This window comes from Neophocaena asiaeorientalis, unplaced genomic scaffold (assembly GCF_003031525.2).
Source record: "Neophocaena asiaeorientalis asiaeorientalis breed wild unplaced genomic scaffold, Neophocaena_asiaeorientalis_V1.1 scaffold594, whole genome shotgun sequence".
In the NCBI taxonomy this organism is placed as follows: domain Eukaryota; kingdom Metazoa; phylum Chordata; class Mammalia; order Artiodactyla; family Phocoenidae; genus Neophocaena; species Neophocaena asiaeorientalis.
Genome location: NW_020175066.1, coordinates 1,748,698 through 1,768,528, shown reverse-complemented (window position 1 = coordinate 1,768,528; position 19,831 = coordinate 1,748,698). Strand labels below are relative to the sequence as shown.

Sequence of the window (19,831 nt, the reverse complement as noted above, 5' to 3'; positions counted from 1 at the left end):
ATACCTGATATGCTTATTTCACTTAAAATAATTCAGTTAATTCCAAACTCACTTAGTTCCATGAATATTTAATGAAAACAATTAGTAGTAGCAGAATTCCATTTTCATGAACTTGAATGACTTTTGTAGCATTTGAACTACTGCTGCTTTATAGGAAAGGAGATGCTGTAGGTTATGTGGTTGAGTATTAGAGCTCCCTACTTCTTCCCAGCTCTGATAATTGCACTACTGTTGGCTAGCCAATTAAGTGCTGTTCAGCTAGTGTTGAAAACACTCTTTATAAATTTTCCTTCCTCAGCACAAAATACAACTCTTATAATATCTCTTATAATATAAAATATAAAATCTCTTATAAAATCTCTTATAATATAAAAATGGATACTACTACAATTAAACACACTAAATCACAAAAGTGATATTTTTATGTCTTTGTATAGTGGATATGGACATTTATAGATAGAGAATAATGAAAATAACTCTTTTGCTTTGGCTTTTGAGCCCCTTTTTACTTTTAATCTAATAAAATAAAAAAAGCAAAATTTCTATTGCTTGTCTAGTGGGGCATAAAAATAACCTTATTTATCACATACAGAAGATAAGTTATAAAGACATGAATTAAAACAGTGTTTTACACACCTAGCAAAACTATTTGGCAAGTTCCTTAGAAACAGCTGCAACATACAAATAAGATTCAATTTGAATAAAAGATTCTGTTTACTTGGCAAATAATAACAGCATTTTGCTGATACTATTTCATCAGATTCTCATAATGAAAAAATTTATAGGACCTACTTTAAAAAAATTGTTTTGAAGGATTTCTTCTGGTCATGTAAGATTTTTAGTGGAATAGAGAACAAAGATGAGGGTCAGAGAACGGAGGCTTTTGGCAAGGAAGTAGTAAGACGAGGTGATAGGGTTATGGGAGTTCTTGTTCAGGTACAGTGATGGCAGAAGAGAGAAATACAGCCGCAGCAGAAAAATCCAAATAGCCTCCCACTTATCACCATTGCTACTGTTCCATCAAGACATAAACATGCACCTTGTCCACAATCCATCCAACTACTCACTGCATCTGAAAGAGCCTGCAAAAAGTCCCCTAGAGCACAAAACATCTTAATAAGTTATGTGCTTAAACAGAAGTCCAAACTGAAGGACTCGGCTTAAACAAAAAAAGGCAATTCTTCTAGATGTCTAGAAAGGTTATATATTTATTTTGTGAGGCAAATTTTACATTTTAACAATTTAATGAAAAATGAGATCTTTAATTTCACTTACACAAAATTCAAAAAAGGATAGTAGGATATAATAGTCTGAGAATTAAAAAGCTGTCCAGTTTTTACTATTGACCTACTGCATGGCTCACTACACAAGTCAAACTAATACAGTCCTCATTTATTATACAAGAGAGCTCTACAGATTCCAGTGAAATACTACAGGGTCTTAGAACAAGTACAATACCTAAACGTAAGTAAGGCTTTCCTTTAAAAAAAAAAAAAACCAAAAAACATTTATCCATTTATTATTTTCCATAGTCAATGGGTCACCTGGGAAATTCTGCTGATCTGGGCCACAGTTGGCTGCTCTTGGCTGTGCTTGCTCATATGTTCATGGTCAGCTGAGGGCTGGCTCGTGTAGGATGGCCTCAGCTCACACAGCTCAGCCATCCTCCAGGTGTCAGTCCTGACCCTCCAGCTAGTTAACCTGGGCATGTTTTTCTCAAGGTGATCAAAGAAAAGTAAAAGCAGAAGCATGCAGGCGCTTTTTCAAACCTCTATTTTGCGTCTAGTTTACTAATTACCTCTTTTTCTCCCCTTACTGGCCTTTTGTATTGTTTTTGTTTTTTAATTGTTATAAAATATATATAACATGAACCTTACAATTTTAACCACTTTTAAGTGTAAGTTCAGTGGCATTACATTCAGGTTGTTGGCCAACCATCACCACCTTCCATTTTCAGAACTTGTTTCATCTTGCAAAACTGAGACTCTATACCCATTAAAGTCTCCATTTCTCCCTCCCCCCGGCCAGGCCCCGGCAACCACCATTCTACTTTCTGTCTCTATGAATTTGACTACTCTAAATACCTCACATGAGTGAAATCATACAGTGTTTGTCCTTTTGTGAATGGCTTATTTCACTTAGCATAAAGTCTTCAAGGTTCATCCATATTGTAGCATGTGTCAGAGGTTCCTTCCTCTTTAAGGCTGAACAATATTCCACTGTATATATGTACCACATTCTGTTTATCCATTTACCCATCAGTGGATACTTGGATTGCTTCCATCTTTTGGTTATTGTAAATAATACTACTATAAATATTAAAATTGGTATACAAATACCTCTTCGAGTCTCTGCTTTTATTTCTCTTGGGTATATATTCAAAAGTAGAATAGCTGGATCTTAGGGTAATTCTATTTTTTATTTTGAAGGAACTGTCATACTTTTTTCCATGTCAGCTTCACCATTTTACAGTGCCACCAGCAGTGCACAAGGGCTCTAATTTCTCCACATCCTCACCAATATTTGTTATTTTATGATTATTTATTTATTTTTTAATTAAAGCCATCCTACTGGCTGTGAAGTGGCATCTCATTTGGTTTTGATATACATTTTCCTAACAATTAGTAATGCTGAACACCTTTTCATCTGCTTATTGGCCATTTGTATAACTTCTTTGGAGAACTGTCTATTCAAATTCTTCCCCCGTTTTTGAATCAGGTTGTTCGGTTTTTGTTGTTGAGTTTTAGGAGTTCTCTATATATTCTACACATTAATCCCATATCTGATAGTTAATGTGCAAACAGGGCTTTCTTTTGAAAATGAAAACTCTCCTTTAAAAGTGAAAAAGGATTCAGGATATTCTGTTTGTTGATAATTCAGGACAGAAAAGGAAAATTCCTAAAGAATACCTGATGATATGAGAATATACTTATAGAAAAACCAGTGTGTGTGTGTGTGTGTGTGTGTGTGTGTGTGTGTGCATAAAACGTAACTGTTCCTTATTGATATGCGGTAAATTAGAGGTAATTTTTGTTATTTACATGTTTCACATTTTAAAATTAAAAACAGACTGATTAACTTTAACACAGTTAAAATTAAGTTTTTAGAACTTGGGAGAAATGTATATTTTATTATTTAACACATTTATTGAATGGCAGGTCCTATACTAGGCAAGGGAGAAATAATGGTAAACGAGAACTCTATCTTTATGAACTTTAGTGGAGCACACAAGAAGAACCAAAACAAGTAGGTAGAAAGATATGTAAAAATGCATGATAGGGCTTCCCTGGTGGCGCAGTGGTTGAGAGTCCGCCTGCCGATGCAGGGGACGCGGGTGAAAAAAAAAAAAAAAAAAAATGCATGATATTTTAGGTGCTCTGAAAGAAAGAGAGGAAGGAAGGAATCAGTAATGGTCTCTATAAAGACGTGTTGTTCCTAAAGGACTGAGACAGTCAGCCACTCACAGAGCAGGGAGATGAACGTTCAAGGCAGAGAAAGCAAACTGTGGAGTTGGGAAAGATTCATTCTGCATGCAGTGATAAGTCAAGAAAGGTTTAAGCGCTGAATTTATGGAATTCAAAACTACATTTAGGGCTTCCCTGGTGGCACAGCGGTTGAGAGTCCGCCTGCCGATGCAGGGGACACGGGTTCATGCCCCGGTCCGGGAAGATCCCACATGCCGCGGAGCGGCTGGGCCCCGTGAGCCATTCCCAAAAAAAAAAAAAAAAAAAAAAAAAAAAATTACATTTAAAGAGGATCCATTCTGTTGTAGTGAGGAATGGCTCAGAGAAGGGCAAAAGGTAGAGGAAAATCACTTAGGAGACACAGAACAGTGTGGGGTTACTTCTCTTTTTACAAGAGAGCTGGTGAGAAGTTTCCATGTGCAAACTTCTTCTTCGTATCTTTTATCAAGTACTGACACCCTTAGAAGAAGGTGATATTTGGGAATAATATCTTCTTAAATGTATATGAAGAAAAAAATATAACTCTTAATATTTTTAACTGTCATCAAGGTTACCATGTATATTAAATTTTTCTAATTTAAATTTGAGAGTAATGAAAATACATTTAAAGGACAAATATATTAAAGTTATAATATTAAAAATATTTTTTAAATATGATGTGAAAATAAAGATAATCACTTGAATATTTTTATATTCAAGATAGTGATATTTCAGATGATTACTAAGAAATTACCTTGGACAAATCTCTGAAGTTACTTGGCAAAGTAAGATCCAGTTCTTCTGATTCATAATTAGTAATGACCCAGGGAAACACTGGGTACTGATTTAAGTCATTGTAACTCCGTCCTGGAAGAGGAAAAAAAAAGTCATTCTTAATTTAAAAGAACGAAATGATAAACATTCAGGAATATACTAAATGTAACAAGAACAACAATTTTTGAGTGCCAGACATTGTTTCCAGTGCTATCCATTCACGATTTCATTTAATTCTCACAATAACCCTATGAAATTGGTATCACCCTCGTTTTACAGATAAAAAAACCGAGGCACAAAAGTTTATGTAACTTGCCCCAAATCATGCAACTACTAATGGTTGAACTACATTCAAATTCACATACTCTGTACCCACATCTTATAAATTACACAACTATTTTTTATTAGTTGAAAGCCTGCACCAAATAAAATAATCTTCATTAAGAATTCAAAAAACAATTTGCAATCTCATAGAGTTTTTCAAAACCAGAATCCTTTCTTTGCCATTAATTAACCAACCAACCAATCAACTGATCAACCAAGTTCAAGTGACTTCACCCCTATGGGCATTCACAGTCAACTGTAAAATGACCAGGTTGCTCTTAATAACTCTGAAATTTCTGTGACAGCTTTCAAATTCTGTGCTCCTTTGAACATAATGCACAGCATCATAGATGTTGCTTACTCCATTCCCAAATGCTGCCACATACTCTTCTATGTTTCTTCTAAACTAATGACATTCAACGACACATTCAGGTCTACTAAAAATATGAATAAAACAAAGAATGAGGTGCCCATCCATGTAGAAACAGCAGTTTTCTGGATATCACCCCTTTGGGAGGCAGCACGGTAGATGACATCATTGTTTCTGGAGTAAAAATGTTGGCATTGACTCCACGATTTTACTAGTCTAAAACCTATTTTTACTTAGATTTAATGTGAACAGACTCTTATGGCTAAATTACAAGGCAAACAAGGATATTAATACTGGTTGAATTCCTTTCTTACAGTGTATTCTACCATCTCCATTCTTTTCCTGTTCTCAAATATATACGGATATCAAATCAATATACAGCTGAGTATTACAGTAGCTCTCAACACAAATTCTTGGTATCTAAGCCTCCCTTATGATTGGATGTTTGTTTTTTTTTTTTAAACATCTTTATTGGAGTATATTTGCTTTACAATCGTGTGTTAGTTTCTGCTTTATAACAAAGTGAATAAGCTATACATATACATATATCTCCATATCTCCTCCCTCTTGCGTCTCCCTCCCACCCTCCCAATCCCACCCCTCTATGTGGTCACAAAGCACCGAGCTGATCTCCCTGGGCTATGCGGCTGCTTCCCAATAGCCATCTATTTCACCTTTGGTATATATGTCCACGCCACTCTCTCACTTCGTTCCAGCTTAGCTTTCCACCTGCCCATGTCCTCAAGTCCATTCTATACGTCTGCGTCTTCATTCCTGTCCTGCCCCTAGGTTCTTCAGAACCTTTTTTTTTTTTCAGATTCCATATATGTTAGCATACGGTATTGGTTTTTCTCTTTCTGACGTACTTCACTCTGTAAGACAGACCTTGGGTCCAGCCACCTCACTACAAATAACTCAATTTCGTTTCTTTTTATGGCTGAGTAATATTCCATTGTATATATGGGGCACATCTTCTTTATCCATTCATCTGTCGATGGACACTTAGGTTGCTCATATGTCCTGGCTATTGTAAATAGAGCTACAATGAACATTGTGGTGCATGACTCTTTTTGAATTATGGTTTTCTCAGGGTACATGTCCAGTAGTGGGATTGCTGCATCGTATGGTAGCTCTACTTTTACTTTTTTAAGGAACTTCCATATTGTTCTCCATAGTGGCTGTATCAATTTACATTCCCACCAACAGTGCTAGAGAGTTCCCTTTTCTCCACACCCTTTCCAGCATTTATTGTTTGTAGATTTTTGGATGATGGCCATTCTGACCGGTGTGAGGTGACACCTCATTGTAGTTTTGATTTGGATTTCTCTAATGATTAGTGATGTTGAGCATCCTTTCATGTGTTTGTTGGCAATCAGGATATCTTCCTTGGAGAAATGTCTATCTAGGTTTTCTACCCATTTTTGGATTAGGTTGTTTGTTTTTTTGATATTGAGCTGCATGACCTGCTTGTAAATTTTGGAGATTAATCCCTTGTCAGTTGCTTCATTTGCAAATATTTTCTCCCATTCTGGGGGTTGTCTTTTCATCTTGTTTATGGTTTCCTTTGCTGTGCAAAAGCTTTTAAGTTTCATTAGGTCCCATTTGCTTATTTTTCTTTTTATTTCCATCACTCTAAGAGGTGGATCAAAAAAGATCTTGCTGTGATTTATGTCAAAGAGTGTTCTTACTATGTTTTCCTCTAAGAGTTTTATAGTGTCCGGTCTTACATTTAGGTCTTTAATCCATTTTGAGTTTATTTTTGTGTATGGTGTTAGGGAGTGTTCTAATTTCTTTTACATGTAGCTGTCCAGTTTTCCCAGCACCACTTATTGAAGAGGCTGTCTTTTCTCCATTGTATATTCTTGCTTCCTTTATGAAAGATAAAGTGACCATATGTGGGTGTGTTTAACTCTGGGCTTTCTATCCTGCTCCATTGATCTGTATTTCTGGTTTTGTGCCAGGACCATACTGTTCAGATTATTGTAGCTTTGTAGTATAGTCTGAAGTCAGGGAGCCTGATTCCTCCAGCTCTGTTTTTCTTTCTCAAGGTTTGCTTTGGCTATTCGTGGTATTTTGTGTTTCCATACAAGTTGTGAAATTTTTTGTTCTAGTTCTGTGAAAAATGACATTGGTAGTTTGATAGGGATTGCACTGAATCTGTAGATTGCTTTGGGTACTATAGTCATTTTCACAATGTTGACTCTTCCAATCCAAGAACATGGTATATCTCTCCATCTGTTTGTATCATCTTTAATTTCTTTCATCAATGTCTTATAGTTTTCTGCATACATGTCTTTGGTCTCCTTAGGTAGGTTTATTCCTAGGTATTTTATTCTTTTTGTTGCAATGGCAAATGGGAGTGTTTCCTTAATTTCCCTTTCAGATTTTTTCATCATTAGTGTATAGGAATGCAAGAGATTTATGTGCATTAATTTTGAGCCTGCTACTTTACCAAATTTATTTATTAGCTCTAGTAGTTTTCTGACAGCATCTTTAGAATTCTCTATGTGTAGTATTGTCATCTGGAAACAGTGACAGCTTTACTTCTTTTCCAATTTGTATTCCTTTTATTTATTTTTCTTCTCTGACTGATGTGGATAAGATTTCCAAAACTATGTTGAATAATAGTGGTGACAGTCGACAACCCTGTCTTGTTCCTGATCTTAGAGGAAATGGTTTCAGTTTTTCACCATTGAGAATGATGTTGGCTGTGGGTTTGTCATATACGGGCTTTATTATGTTGAGGTAAGTTCCCTCCATGCCTATCTTCTGGAGGGAGTTTATCATAAATGGCTATTGAATTTTGTCAAAAGCTTTTTCTGCATCTATTGTGATGATCATATGGTTTTTCTCCTTCAATTTATTATTGTGGTTTATCACACTGATTGACTTGTGCATATTGAAGAATCCTTGCATTCCTGGGATAAATCCCACTTGATCATGGTGTATGATCCTTTTAACGTGCTGTTGCATTCTGTTTGCTAGTATTTTGTTGGAAATTTTTGCATCTATGATCATCAGTGATACTGGCCTGTAGTTTTCTTTCTGTGTGACACCTTAGTCTGGTTTTGGTATCAGGATTATGGTGGCCTCGTAGAATGAATTTGGGAATGTTCCTCCCTCTGCTATATTGGAAGAGTTGGAGAAGGATAGGTGTAAGCTCTTCTCTAAATGTTTGATAGAATTCACCTGTGAAGCCATCTAGTCCTGGGCTTTTGTTTGTTGGAAGATTTTTAATCACAGTCTCAATTTCAGTGCTTGTGATTGATCTGTTTATGTTTTCTATTTCTTCCTCATTCAGTCTTGGAAGGTTGTGCTTTTCTATGAATCTGTCCATTTCTTCCAGGTTGTCCATTTTATTGGCATATAGGTGCCAATAAAATGGCACCTATATGAGGTGAGATCTCTCATGTTCTTTTGTATTTCTGCAGTGCCAGTTGCTACTTCTCCTTTATCATTTCTAATTCTATTGATTTGAGTCTTCTCCATTTTTTTCTTGATGCATCTGGCTAATGGTTTATCAATTTGTTTATCTTCTCAAAGAACCAGCTTTTAATTGATCTTTTATTGTTTCATTCTTTTCTTTTTCATTTATTTCTGATCTGATCTTTATGATTTCTTTCCTTCTGCTATCTTTGGGGTTTTTATGTTCTTCTTTCTCTAATTGCTTTAGGTGTAAGGTTAAGGTTGTTTATTTAAGATGTTTGTTTCTTGAGGTAGGATTTTATTGCTATAAACTTACCTCTTAGAACTGCTTTTGCTGCATCCCATAGGTTTTGGGTTGTCGTGTTTTCTTTGTCATTTGTTTCTAGGTATATTTTGATTTCCTCTTTGATTTCTTCAGTGATCTCTTGGTTATTAAGTAGTGTATTGTTTAGTGTGTTGGTAATTTTTACAGATTTTTTCCTATAATTGATATCTAGTCTCATAGTATTGTGGTTGGAAAAGATATGTGATATGATTTCAATCTTCTTAAGTTTACCAAGGCTTGATCTGTGACCCGAGATATGATCTATCCTGGAGAATGTTCCACAAGCACTTGAGAAGAAAGTGTATTCTGTTGTTTTTTGATGGAATGTCCTATAAATATCAATTAACTCCATCTTGTTTCATGTATCATTTAACGCTTGTGTTTCCTTATTTATTTTCATTTTGGATGATCTGTCCATTGGTGAAAGTGGGGTGTTCAAGTCCCCTACTATCATTTTGTTATTGTTGATTTCCCTTTTATGGCTGTTAGCATTTGCCTTATGTATTGAGGTGCTCCTATGTTGGGTGGATAAATATTTACAATTGTTATATCTTCTTGGATTGATCCCTTGATCGTTATGCAGTGTCCTTCTCTGTCTCTTGTAATAGTCTTTATTTTAAAGTCTATATTGTCTGATATGAGAATTGCTACTCCAGCTTTCTTTTGATTTCCATTTAAATGGAATATCTTTTTCCATCCCCTCACTTTCAGTCTTTATGTGTCCCTAGGTATGAAGTGGGTCTCTTGTAGGCAGCATATATATGGGCCTTATTTTTGTAACCATTCAGCCAGTCTATGTCTTTTGGTGGGAGCATTTAATCCATTTACATTTAAGGTAATTATCGATATGTAGGCTCCTATTACCATTTTCTTAATTGTTTTGGGTTTGTTATTGTAGGTCTTTTCCTTCTCTTGTGTTTTCTGCCTAGAGAAGTTCCTTTAGCTTTTACTGTAAAGCTGGCTTGGTGGTGCTGAATTCTCTTAGCTTTTGCTTGTCTGTAAAGGTTTTAATTTCTCCGTTGAATCTGAATGAGATCTTTGCTGTGTAGAGTAATCTTGGTTGTAGGTTTTTCTCTTTCATTACTTTACATATGTCTTGCCACTCCCTTGTGGCTGCAGAGTTTCTGCTGAAAGATCAGCTGTTAACCTTATGGTGATTCCCTTGTATATTACTTGTTGTTTTTCCCTTGCCAATTATAATATTTTTTCTTTGTATTTAATTTTTGATAGTTTGATTAATGTGTGTCTTGGCGTGTTTCTCCTTGGATTTATCCTGTATGGGAGTCTCTGCGCTTCCTGGACTTGATTGACTATTTCTTTTCCCATATTAGGAAGTTTTTAACTTCAAATATCTCTTCAAATATTTTCTCAGTCCCTTCCTTTTTCTCTTTTTCTTCCAGGACCCCTATAGTTCGAATGTTGGTATGTTTAATGTTGTCCCAGAGGTCTCTAAGACTCTCTCAATTCTTTTCATTCTTTTTTCTTTATTCTGCTCTGCAGTAGTTATTTCCACTATTTTATCTTCTACATCACTTATCCGTTCTTCTGCCTCAGTTATTCTGCTATTGTTTCCTTGTAGAGAATTTTTAATTTCATTTATTGTGCTGTTCATCATTGTCTGTTTGCTCTTTAGTTCTTCTAGGTCCTTGTTAAACGTTTCTTGTATTTTCTCCATTCTACTTCTACGATCTTGGGTCATCTTTACTATCATTACTCTGAATTCTTTTTCAGGTAGACTGTTTATTTCCTCTTCATTTGTTTGCCCTGGTGGGTTTTTACCTTGCTCCTTCATCTGCTGTGTGTTCCTCTGTCTTCTTATTTTGCTTAACTTACTGTGCTTGGGGTCTCCTTTTTGCAGGCTGCAGGTTCGTAGCTCCCGTTGTTTTTGGTGTGTGCTCCCAATGGCTAAGGTTGGTTCAGTGGGTTGTGTAGGCTTCCTGGTGGAAGGGACTAGTGCCTATGTTCTGGTGGATGAGGCTGAATCCTGTCTTTCTGGTGGGCAGGACCCCAACTGGTGGTGTGTTTTGGGGTGTCTGTGACCTTATGATTTTAGACAGCCTCTCTGCTAATGGGTGGGGTTGTATTCCTGTCTTGCTAGTTGTTTGGCTTAGAGTGTCCAGCACTGTAGCTTGCTGGTTGTTGAGTGGAGCTGGGTCTTAGCTTTGAGATGGAGATCTCTGGGAGAGCTTTCACCGTTTGGTATCACATGGAGCCGGGATGTCTCTGGTGGACCAATGTCCTGAACTTGGCTCTCCCACCTCAGAGGCACAGGCCTGACACCCAGTCGGAGCACCAAGACCCTCTCTGAATACTGTTACCTCCTCGGAAAGCTCAATACCAGGGTGTATGGAGCTTTTACAGAGGGTCTCAGCAAGCAGGCAGTCCTGTGGTACCAGATTAGCAAACGTTCAAAAGCTTGACAATATACTCTGTTGGCAAGAGTGTGGAGAAACAGTCCCTCTTTTGCATTGCTAGTGAGAATGCAAAAGGGAATAACCAACAACTTTGTCAATATGTCTTCATCAACCAAATGAGCAATGCCAATGTAGGACCCAGGACCACTCACTCCATGGACGAATCCCAGGTTCAGGCAGGGGACAGGCATGGTGCTGGTAATATCTGGATATTGCTTGACACTTTACAGACTGTTCTCAATGAATTTGCCTTCTCTGCTGAGCTTCAAAGCTTCCAAGATCTTGGCAGCTGGGAAGTGAAAGGCAGAGGGAGGGAGCGTGGGGCAGGAGCAGCTTCTGGGCATGTGCCCATGGGAGTGGCTGCCTGAGAGACCTGGGAGCAGAGGGTAAATAGTTCCCCGATTGGACGGAGCAGAGCAAGGACTACAACCTGATTTGATGCTTTTAACATTTTATTTCACTGTATTCATCATGGGCTTGAGGTCTATTAGAGTAACAGAGTTCTTCCTTGATTGACCTGGAAGTAGTCCTAGGAAACATGAATAACTAGGACAATTTTAATTCAGAAGTATTTATGTCATTATATATTTCTGTCAATTTTAACTTCTCCCAGAAGAAAATAACCAAACTTAAACAGCAAAAAACAGTCTATTTTGATGTCTCCATTCTCTCACATTTTCCTGATTGAGATGTTAGTAAACAGTAAAATCCTCTTCTTAGCCTATCTGCTTAAATAATCAAGTTTATTGTATCTACGAGAAAAAGAGTACGCACCTGCTCACTGTAAACAGACTTTTATTAAGTAAGTTAAACTCAATATTTAGTTACTGAACGCCTAGTGACTGTCTTTTGGGAAATGTGTCAGATATCATGAGAACCTATACGTATCACAGATAACACTGTAAAAGAAATATTAAATAACATGAGACTCCACCCCAGCCTCTAGTGTATGTAAAAACCATCCAAAACAAATTATTGATTCTATTCTTTAAAGAGAATATACAGGGGATATATTTAAAAGACACTATAGGCACACTAGAAGTTATTTGAGAGTAGACCATTTCATAAATGCTGTCCATAATTATTACACTGCATTCAATTTAGGTGTTAACTGATTTATCATGTACAAAAGATGCCCATTTAAACTTGTTACATAAGTTTCCTGTCTCTCATTATTACTTAAAAATCCTTTCAGTCTCTAGTTATACAATCCCTACTAAATTCCACATAACTGTTCAAACCTTCTTTATTCCTTTCCCTCAATGGACCCTCAGATGACTATCTTCCTAACTGATGAATCTTAGACTTTTTCAGTGTAAGCCCTGAAATTCCAATTCTTCGTACTATGCCCTCTCTTCTCCACTTTTCCAACAGTGTCTGTATTCTCTGGGAGGTATGATTCTTCCACCTGAGCTCCTGAACAGGTCTCCCTCATAATGTGAATTGTTACTTTTCCTCTCTCTTCCTCTTTCATAGTTACTCTCCACTGCCTTAACTCACCCTCTCTTTACTATTACACAAGAAAACTGTAATCTACATCTAATATTCTCGTTTAATCTCGAACCATTCAGTCCTTATAATCAAACTATTTTGCTTGTTTTGCAAATAAACCCCTAGGGACTTCCCTGGTGGCATAGTGGATAAGACTCAGCACTCCCAATGCAGGGGGCCTGGGTTCGATCCCTGGTCAGGGAATTAGATCCCATATGCATGCTGCAACTAAGGGTTCTCATGCCACAACTAAGGAGCCAGCCTGCCGCAACTAAGACCTGGCACAACCAAATAAATAAAATAAATATTTAAAAAAAAAAAAAGAAAGAAAACAAACCCCTATAAAGTAACCCGTAAGTCCTGAGATGTTAAAGCCAAAGGCATGGCCTGTACTCACTCTTAATTCTCCCTTACCTCTCCACCACATCTAATACAGTGGCCAAGGCCTTTCTCCCTTTCCCCTTATATCTCAAGACATTTGCTTCACCTTAGTTCTCCTCTTACTAAGTCTATAAACTCTGGGGTCAGTCATTCTCTTCTCTTCTTTAATAACTTTCCCTCTTTCTTTTTGTTATGCTCAAGTGCATTCCCCAGACCTTACCTCACTGCTTTCTATATCACCTGGCTTGGTAATCTCAACTCTCTCTCTTGGTGATTTCCTCTGTATGCAGATGAAATCCAATGTCCTATCTCTAAGCTCCAAATACCCTCACTTAACCTATACTCCAACAATTCTTTTTGATATCTTATCTTGGATGTCTTGCTATCACAGTAAATTCATCTTTCTCTAGATCAATTTTTTGACTTCTCCCTTTAATTGCACCACCATTTTCCTCATGATTTAGAGCAGAAGCCTGGAAGTCTTTTCTGACACATCTTTCTCATTTAATCCCAACATTCAGTCGGCTGCATGGCAAATGGTTTGTACCTTGTAAATTCTTGTGTTATCTTTTTTTGTTTGTTTAATTAATTTATTTATTTTTGGCTGCATTGGGTCTTTGTTGCTGCGCACAAACTTTCTCTAGTTGTGGTGAACGGGGGCTACTCTGTGTGGTGTGTGGGCTTCTCATTGCGGTGGCTTCTCTTGTTGTGGAGCACAGGCTCTAAGCGGGTGGGCTTCAGTAGTTGCGGCACGTAGCCTCAGTAGTTGTGGCTCATGGGCTCTAGAGCACAGGCTCAGTAGTTGTGGCACATGGGCTTAGTTGCTCCGTGGCATGTGGGATCTTCCAGGACCAGGGATCGAACCCGTGTCCCGTGCACTGGCAGGCAGATTCTCAACCACTGCGCCACCAGGGAAGTCCAATTCTTGTGTTATCTAATCCTTTGTTTTAATTCCTATTGTCACCTCTCTAATGCAGGCCCTCATTACTTTTTATATGTAATTGCTTCCTAACTTCTGCTCTCTACCTAGATTCTCTACACCATAATTTATCCTTCATACTGCTTCCAACTTTTCATACAGTTCTGATATTACTCATTTGTTCAAAAACTTTCAAACATTTCCCTGTAAGTTGACTGCCAATTCCTCAAACTGACAAAAAAATCTTGCATAATGTCTCCAAGTACCTTTCTAGTTCTTTTTCATTATACCTTTATGAATATATATTTTATGTACACGCAAAAACACACACACACACACATACTATACCATTAATTGTTCTTTAGCTTCCCTCTTTCTTTTTGTTATGCTCAAGTGCATTCCCCAGACCTTACCTCACTGCTTTCTATATCACCTGGCTTGGTAATCTCAACTCTCTCTCTTGGTGATTTCCTCTGTATGCAGATGAAATCCAATGTCCTATCTCTAAGCTCCAAATACCCTCACTTAACCTATACTCCAACAATTCTTTTTGATATCTTATCTTGGATGTCTTGCTATCACAGTAAATTCATCTTTCTCTAGATCAATTTTTTGACTTCTCCCTTTAATTGCACCACCATTTTCCTCATGATTTAGAGCAGAAGCCTGGAAGTCTTTTCTGACACATCTTTCTCATTTAATCCCAACATTCAGTCGGCTGCATGGCAAATGGTTTGTACCTTGTAAATTCTTGTGTTATCTTTTTTTGTTTGTTTAATTAATTTATTTATTTTTGGCTGCATTGGGTCTTTGTTGCTGCGCACAAACTTTCTCTAGTTGTGGTGAACGGGCGCTACTCTGTGTGGTGTGTGGGCTTCTCATTGCGGTGGCTTCTCTTGTTGTGGAGCACAGGCTCTAAGCGGGTGGGCTTCAGTAGTTGCGGCACGTAGCCTCAGTAGTTGTGGCTCATGGGCTCTAGAGCACAGGCTCAGTAGTTGTGGCACATGGGCTTAGTTGCTCCGTGGCATGTGGGATCTTCCAGGACCAGGGATCGAACCCGTGTCCCGTGCACTGGCAGGCAGATTCTCAACCACTGCGCCACCAGGGAAGTCCAATTCTTGTGTTATCTAATCCTTTGTTTTAATTCCTATTGTCACCTCTCTAATGCAGGCCCTCATTACTTTTTATATGTAATTGCTTCCTAACTTCTGCTCTCTACCTAGATTCTCTACACCATAATTTATCCTTCATACTGCTTCCAACTTTTCATACAGTTCTGATATTACTCATTTGTTCAAAAACTTTCAAACGTTTCCCTGTAAGTTGACTGCCAATTCCTCAAACTGACAAAAAAATCTTGCATAATGTCTCCAAGTACCTTTCTAGTTCTTTTTCATTATACCTTTATGAATATATATTTTATGTACACGCAAAAACACACACACACACATACTATACCATTAATTGTTCTTTAGGTATACTGCATTTCTTCCCATCTTTGTATGCTTGCTTATGCCTTTAGCTTTACATGGAATGACTCTATTTATACAAATACTCAAAATAATCTAATCATATCACTATTAATAATTTATCATTTGAAATACATCAACATGTGAGCTTAAATTACCTGCTATTGTGTTGAGAAACATCAAGTACTCAAAATTTGAAATCTCCCTGTGTTGCCATCGCTGGGTCATATTAGAAGCTTTAAAAAGTTGACGAGGACTAGCTAATGAGATACGCCTGCAAGAAAAAGAATTTGATATAGAATCAAATTAAACTTAAGATTAATTAGATCAATAATAAATCATGACTTCTGTGCTTGTTCAAAATGGCATCTGTATTATTCTGAGACATTCTATTCATGTTATACTAACGAATGCTAGAGATGTTTCAATCTATAATTAATGGTTAAACGAATGATTTGGATGAGTCACAGGTCTATTACCCATATTCTATTCATCAAGATAAGCTGTCATTACAAAGCCATTATAATATCTAGGCTCCATAAATGTTGATTAATAACTGTATGATTAATAATTCACTGCCTTACTGATACAAAAGTAATTATAGTAACTAAGTAATACACATAAAATTGTATTCACATCTTTATCAGTTTAAATAGTCATCTCTTAAAGACAGCATATTTGTACATTGCAAATTTAAACATTATTTTTGTATACCCATTGTAATAGGGGAAAGAGGATCCCAGCTCCTCAGGTGTCCATTTGTGGGTTCGGATAAAGGTAAGGGAAACTATTATTCTTTTATACAGCCTAATAGTAGACCAAGTTTTCTGTTTTCTTAATGCAATGTAAGTAACAAAGGATATAACTGACCAATACTAAGTAGCAGTGGGAAATAGGTGGGAGGATTAATTACTACATTCAGAGCCCAGAATCTCAGAGAAGTATGCTGTCACAGTTCTTCCTACTACTAAGGACAAGATACATATTTTTTTCAAGCTTTATTTCCAAAGGTATAACTTACGTAACACAAAAGTTACCCTTGTAAGTGTACTATTCAATGATTTTTTAAAGTAAATTTCTAGAGTTGTGCAATTATCACCACATTGTATTCTGGAACATTTTAATCAACACTAAAACTTCCCTTGTGCCTATTTAGAGTTAATTCCTATTCCTATCCCCAGCTCTAGGCAACTATCAATCTATTTTCTGTTTCTATGAACTAGCCGTTTCTGAACATTTCAGATAAATGGAATCATACATCATGTAATCTTCTGCATCAGGCTTCTTCTACTAACCATAATGTTTTGAGGTTCATCAATGTGGCAGCGTGTATGAGCAGTTCATTTCTTTTGACTGTAAATAGTATTCCATTGTATGAATACAGAATATACCACATTTTTAAAATCCATTCACCAGTTGATAGACATTTAAATTATTCCAGTTTTTAGCTATTATGAAAAATGCTACTCAGAACATTCACGTACACGTTGTTGCTGAACATATGGTTGCATTTCTTTTGGGTAGATTCCTAGGACAGAAATTGCCAGGTTGTCTGTTGACTTAATATTTATCTTTTTGAGAAACTGCCAAATTGTCTTCCATTATACATTCCAACAAACAATGTATGATGTTCCAAATTTTCCACATCTCTGCCAATACTTGCTATTGTATGAAATTTTTATTATAGCCATTCTAGTGAGTGTAAAATGGTATCTTATTATAACTTTAATGTACATTGTTGAACATCTTTTCATGTGTTAATCAGCCATTTGTTTATTTTCTTTGAGGAAATTACTATTCAGATCTTTTTTACCTTAATTGGGTTGCTTCTGTCCTATTATTGAATTGTCAAAGGTCTTCATACATTTTGGATACAAGTCTATCAAATACGTGATGTGCAAATATTTCTCAGTCTGTGGCTTACCTTTTCACATACTTAGTGATATATTTAAAGCACAAACATTTTAAATTTTGATTAAATCCGTCTTCTCAATTTTTGTCTTTTATGAATTATGCTTTTGGGTGTCACATGTGAACTCTCTGCCTACTACAAGATGATAAAGTTTTTATCCTATATTTTATTTGAGAAATTTTTTAGTTTTAGATCTTAAATATAGGTCTATGACACACCTTAATTCTTATGAACAGTGTGTGGTAAGTGTTGAAGTTCATTTTCTTGCATGTGACTATCCAGTCATTACAGTACCATTTGTTTAATGATTACCCTTTCTTCATTGAATTGTGTTGGCACGTTTCTTAAAAAGCCACTGACCATAAATGCAAGGGTTTATTTCGTTATTCTCAATGTAGTTTCATTAATTTATGTGCCTATCCTTGTATAAATAGCACACATTTTGATTACTATGGTTTTATGGTAAGTTTTGAAATCAGATAGTATAAGTTCTGTAATTTTGTTGTTCTTTTTCAAAATTGTTTTGGCAATTCTAGATCCACTGTATTTCAGCTTCTCTATTTCTCCCAGAAAGTGTACTAAATTTTGACAGGAATTGTATTAAGTTTATAGATTGAGAAAGAATTGACATCTTAATCATATTGAACCTTCTGATCCATGAATATGGAATGTCTCCATTTACTAATGTCTGTCTTTACTTTCTAACAGCTGTGTTTTATACTTTTCATTGCAAAAATTGTACATGTCTTTTGTCATCTAGGAATAAAGACATTTCCCTTTCCAATCTGGATGCCTTTGATTTTTCCCTTCCGTTCCTTTCCTATCACACAGGCTTAGCACACATTATATATCAATATAATATTGACAGAAGTGGTGACAATGGAAGACATCCTAGCCTTCCTGACCTTAGAGGAAAAGCATTCAGTCTTTCAACATTAAGTACAGTGTATGTTATGTGGGTTTTTGATGGTTGCTGTTTATCTGTTTGTAGAAATTCCCTTATATTTCTAGTCAGTTGAGATTTTCTAGTCATGAATGCATGTTTCATTTTGTCAAATGCTTTTTCTGTGTCTACTGAGATGATCTCTTGGATACAGAAATCCAAATCACTGTCCTTCTCTGTACCATTGTAGGAGGAGTTGCTGAGTGCAGAATTTACCAAAAGCACCAAGGGCTACTCTGAAGAGCTGCAGCAGCATGTCTGGAAACAAACAAAAAAAGGAGCTCCCAAGCCCAGGCACTCTAAATGCAGGGAGGTATGTAGGGGAGAAACTGGTACAGACCATGGAGCAAGAAATAAAAGGAGAAAAAAGCCCTCCTACCACTCCAGTCACCCCCTATGGCCTAACCTCTGCTCATCCTAACCTCATCCATGTACTTCACACCAAGCTTCAAACTGCAAGATAATATGATCTCCTGGTAGCTGTTATAACCTCTGATTATTTATGTGTTAAACTCCTTGATTAGTGTTCCCTTACAGAAAAAAAAAAAATGCCTGAATCAAGTGATAGGGTTGGGCAAAACTAGTGAAGAGAAAACTAAAATGATATTGTAGGTAGAAACTTTGGGTTGGTTCAGTATGTTGTTATGGCTTATAACTGGTATTGATGTGTATATGCTTATACTGTCAAGTACTCATAAAGTGTCAGAGAGAATACTCCAGATCAAGAGCTACAGGTAGATGAGTGATAGTAGGATTAATTCTCCTGACATTTGCCAACAGTAGTAGGTCAGGATTTAATCCAAATATCTCTACCTACTCATGTCCTATTGACTGAGAAGTCAGAAGTCTCACACCTAAACCAGAACCAAGAGAGACAGCCCAAAGGCTGCAACAAAATTCAAGGGCCTGCTTGCCAACTAGAACTTGTTGATACTGAATAGACAAACACAACAATCAACCTCTGGCAGCCAAAAACTGCTGCTGCTACATGCAATGGCCTTTTTTCAGTCTACGTCTTACTGATTTCTCATCACATCTTACCTTCTTGAAATACTCTCATTCTTTGGCATCACATTTTCCTGGATTTCCCATTTTTCAAGGCCTTTCTGTTTTTGTTTTGTTTTTTCTCTTTCATTTACTTAACATTTAAATGTTGCATTTCCTCAGAATGCAGCCCTCTTTTCTCCTGCCCATTCTATGTCTCTCCCCAGGTGAGTTCACTTCCTCTCAAGGCTTCAAATTTCATCTAAATGGTAATGACTCCCAATTACTACGCTTTTCATTTGCGCTCTAGCCATACCTTCTTATGTCTCACTTCCTATTCAACATTTCCGTCTAGACATCTCTCAGGGGTTTCAATTTCAACAGATCTAAAACTAACCTTCTCCTTTTCAGTTCATTCACTTCTGCCCCCCCAACCCCAACCATGGGGGGTATGGGAGGGTAGATACATACAGGTACTCCTTCTACAGTGTTCCCCATCTCAGTCTGTGCTACTGAGCAGTTCAAGCTGAAACTTGGGGAGACACACTGGATGCCTCCCCTTTTTATCTTCCTCCAAATTTAGCTAATCTCCAAGTCACAGAAATTGTATCTCCTTAAAGTCTCTAAACAAGATGTCTCTCTTCCTGGGATGACCT

General features: G+C 36.9%; 1 protein-coding gene across 3 annotated transcripts in view; it reads right to left on the bottom strand.

The window, feature by feature from the left end:
• The window catches only part of LRBA (LPS responsive beige-like anchor protein), a 723,035-nt gene that overhangs the window by 193,044 nt on the left and 510,160 nt on the right, over positions 1 to 19,831 (bottom strand). For all 3 annotated transcript variants that reach the window (XM_024764049.1, XM_024764050.1, XM_024764051.1), the window contains 2 exons: positions 15,495 to 15,610; positions 4,198 to 4,310 (listed from right to left, as the gene is read on the bottom strand). In XM_024764049.1, coding sequence (XP_024619817.1) covers positions 4,198 to 4,310; positions 15,495 to 15,610 — 229 coding nt within the window. The remainder of the gene's footprint in view (positions 1 to 4,197; positions 4,311 to 15,494; positions 15,611 to 19,831) is intronic.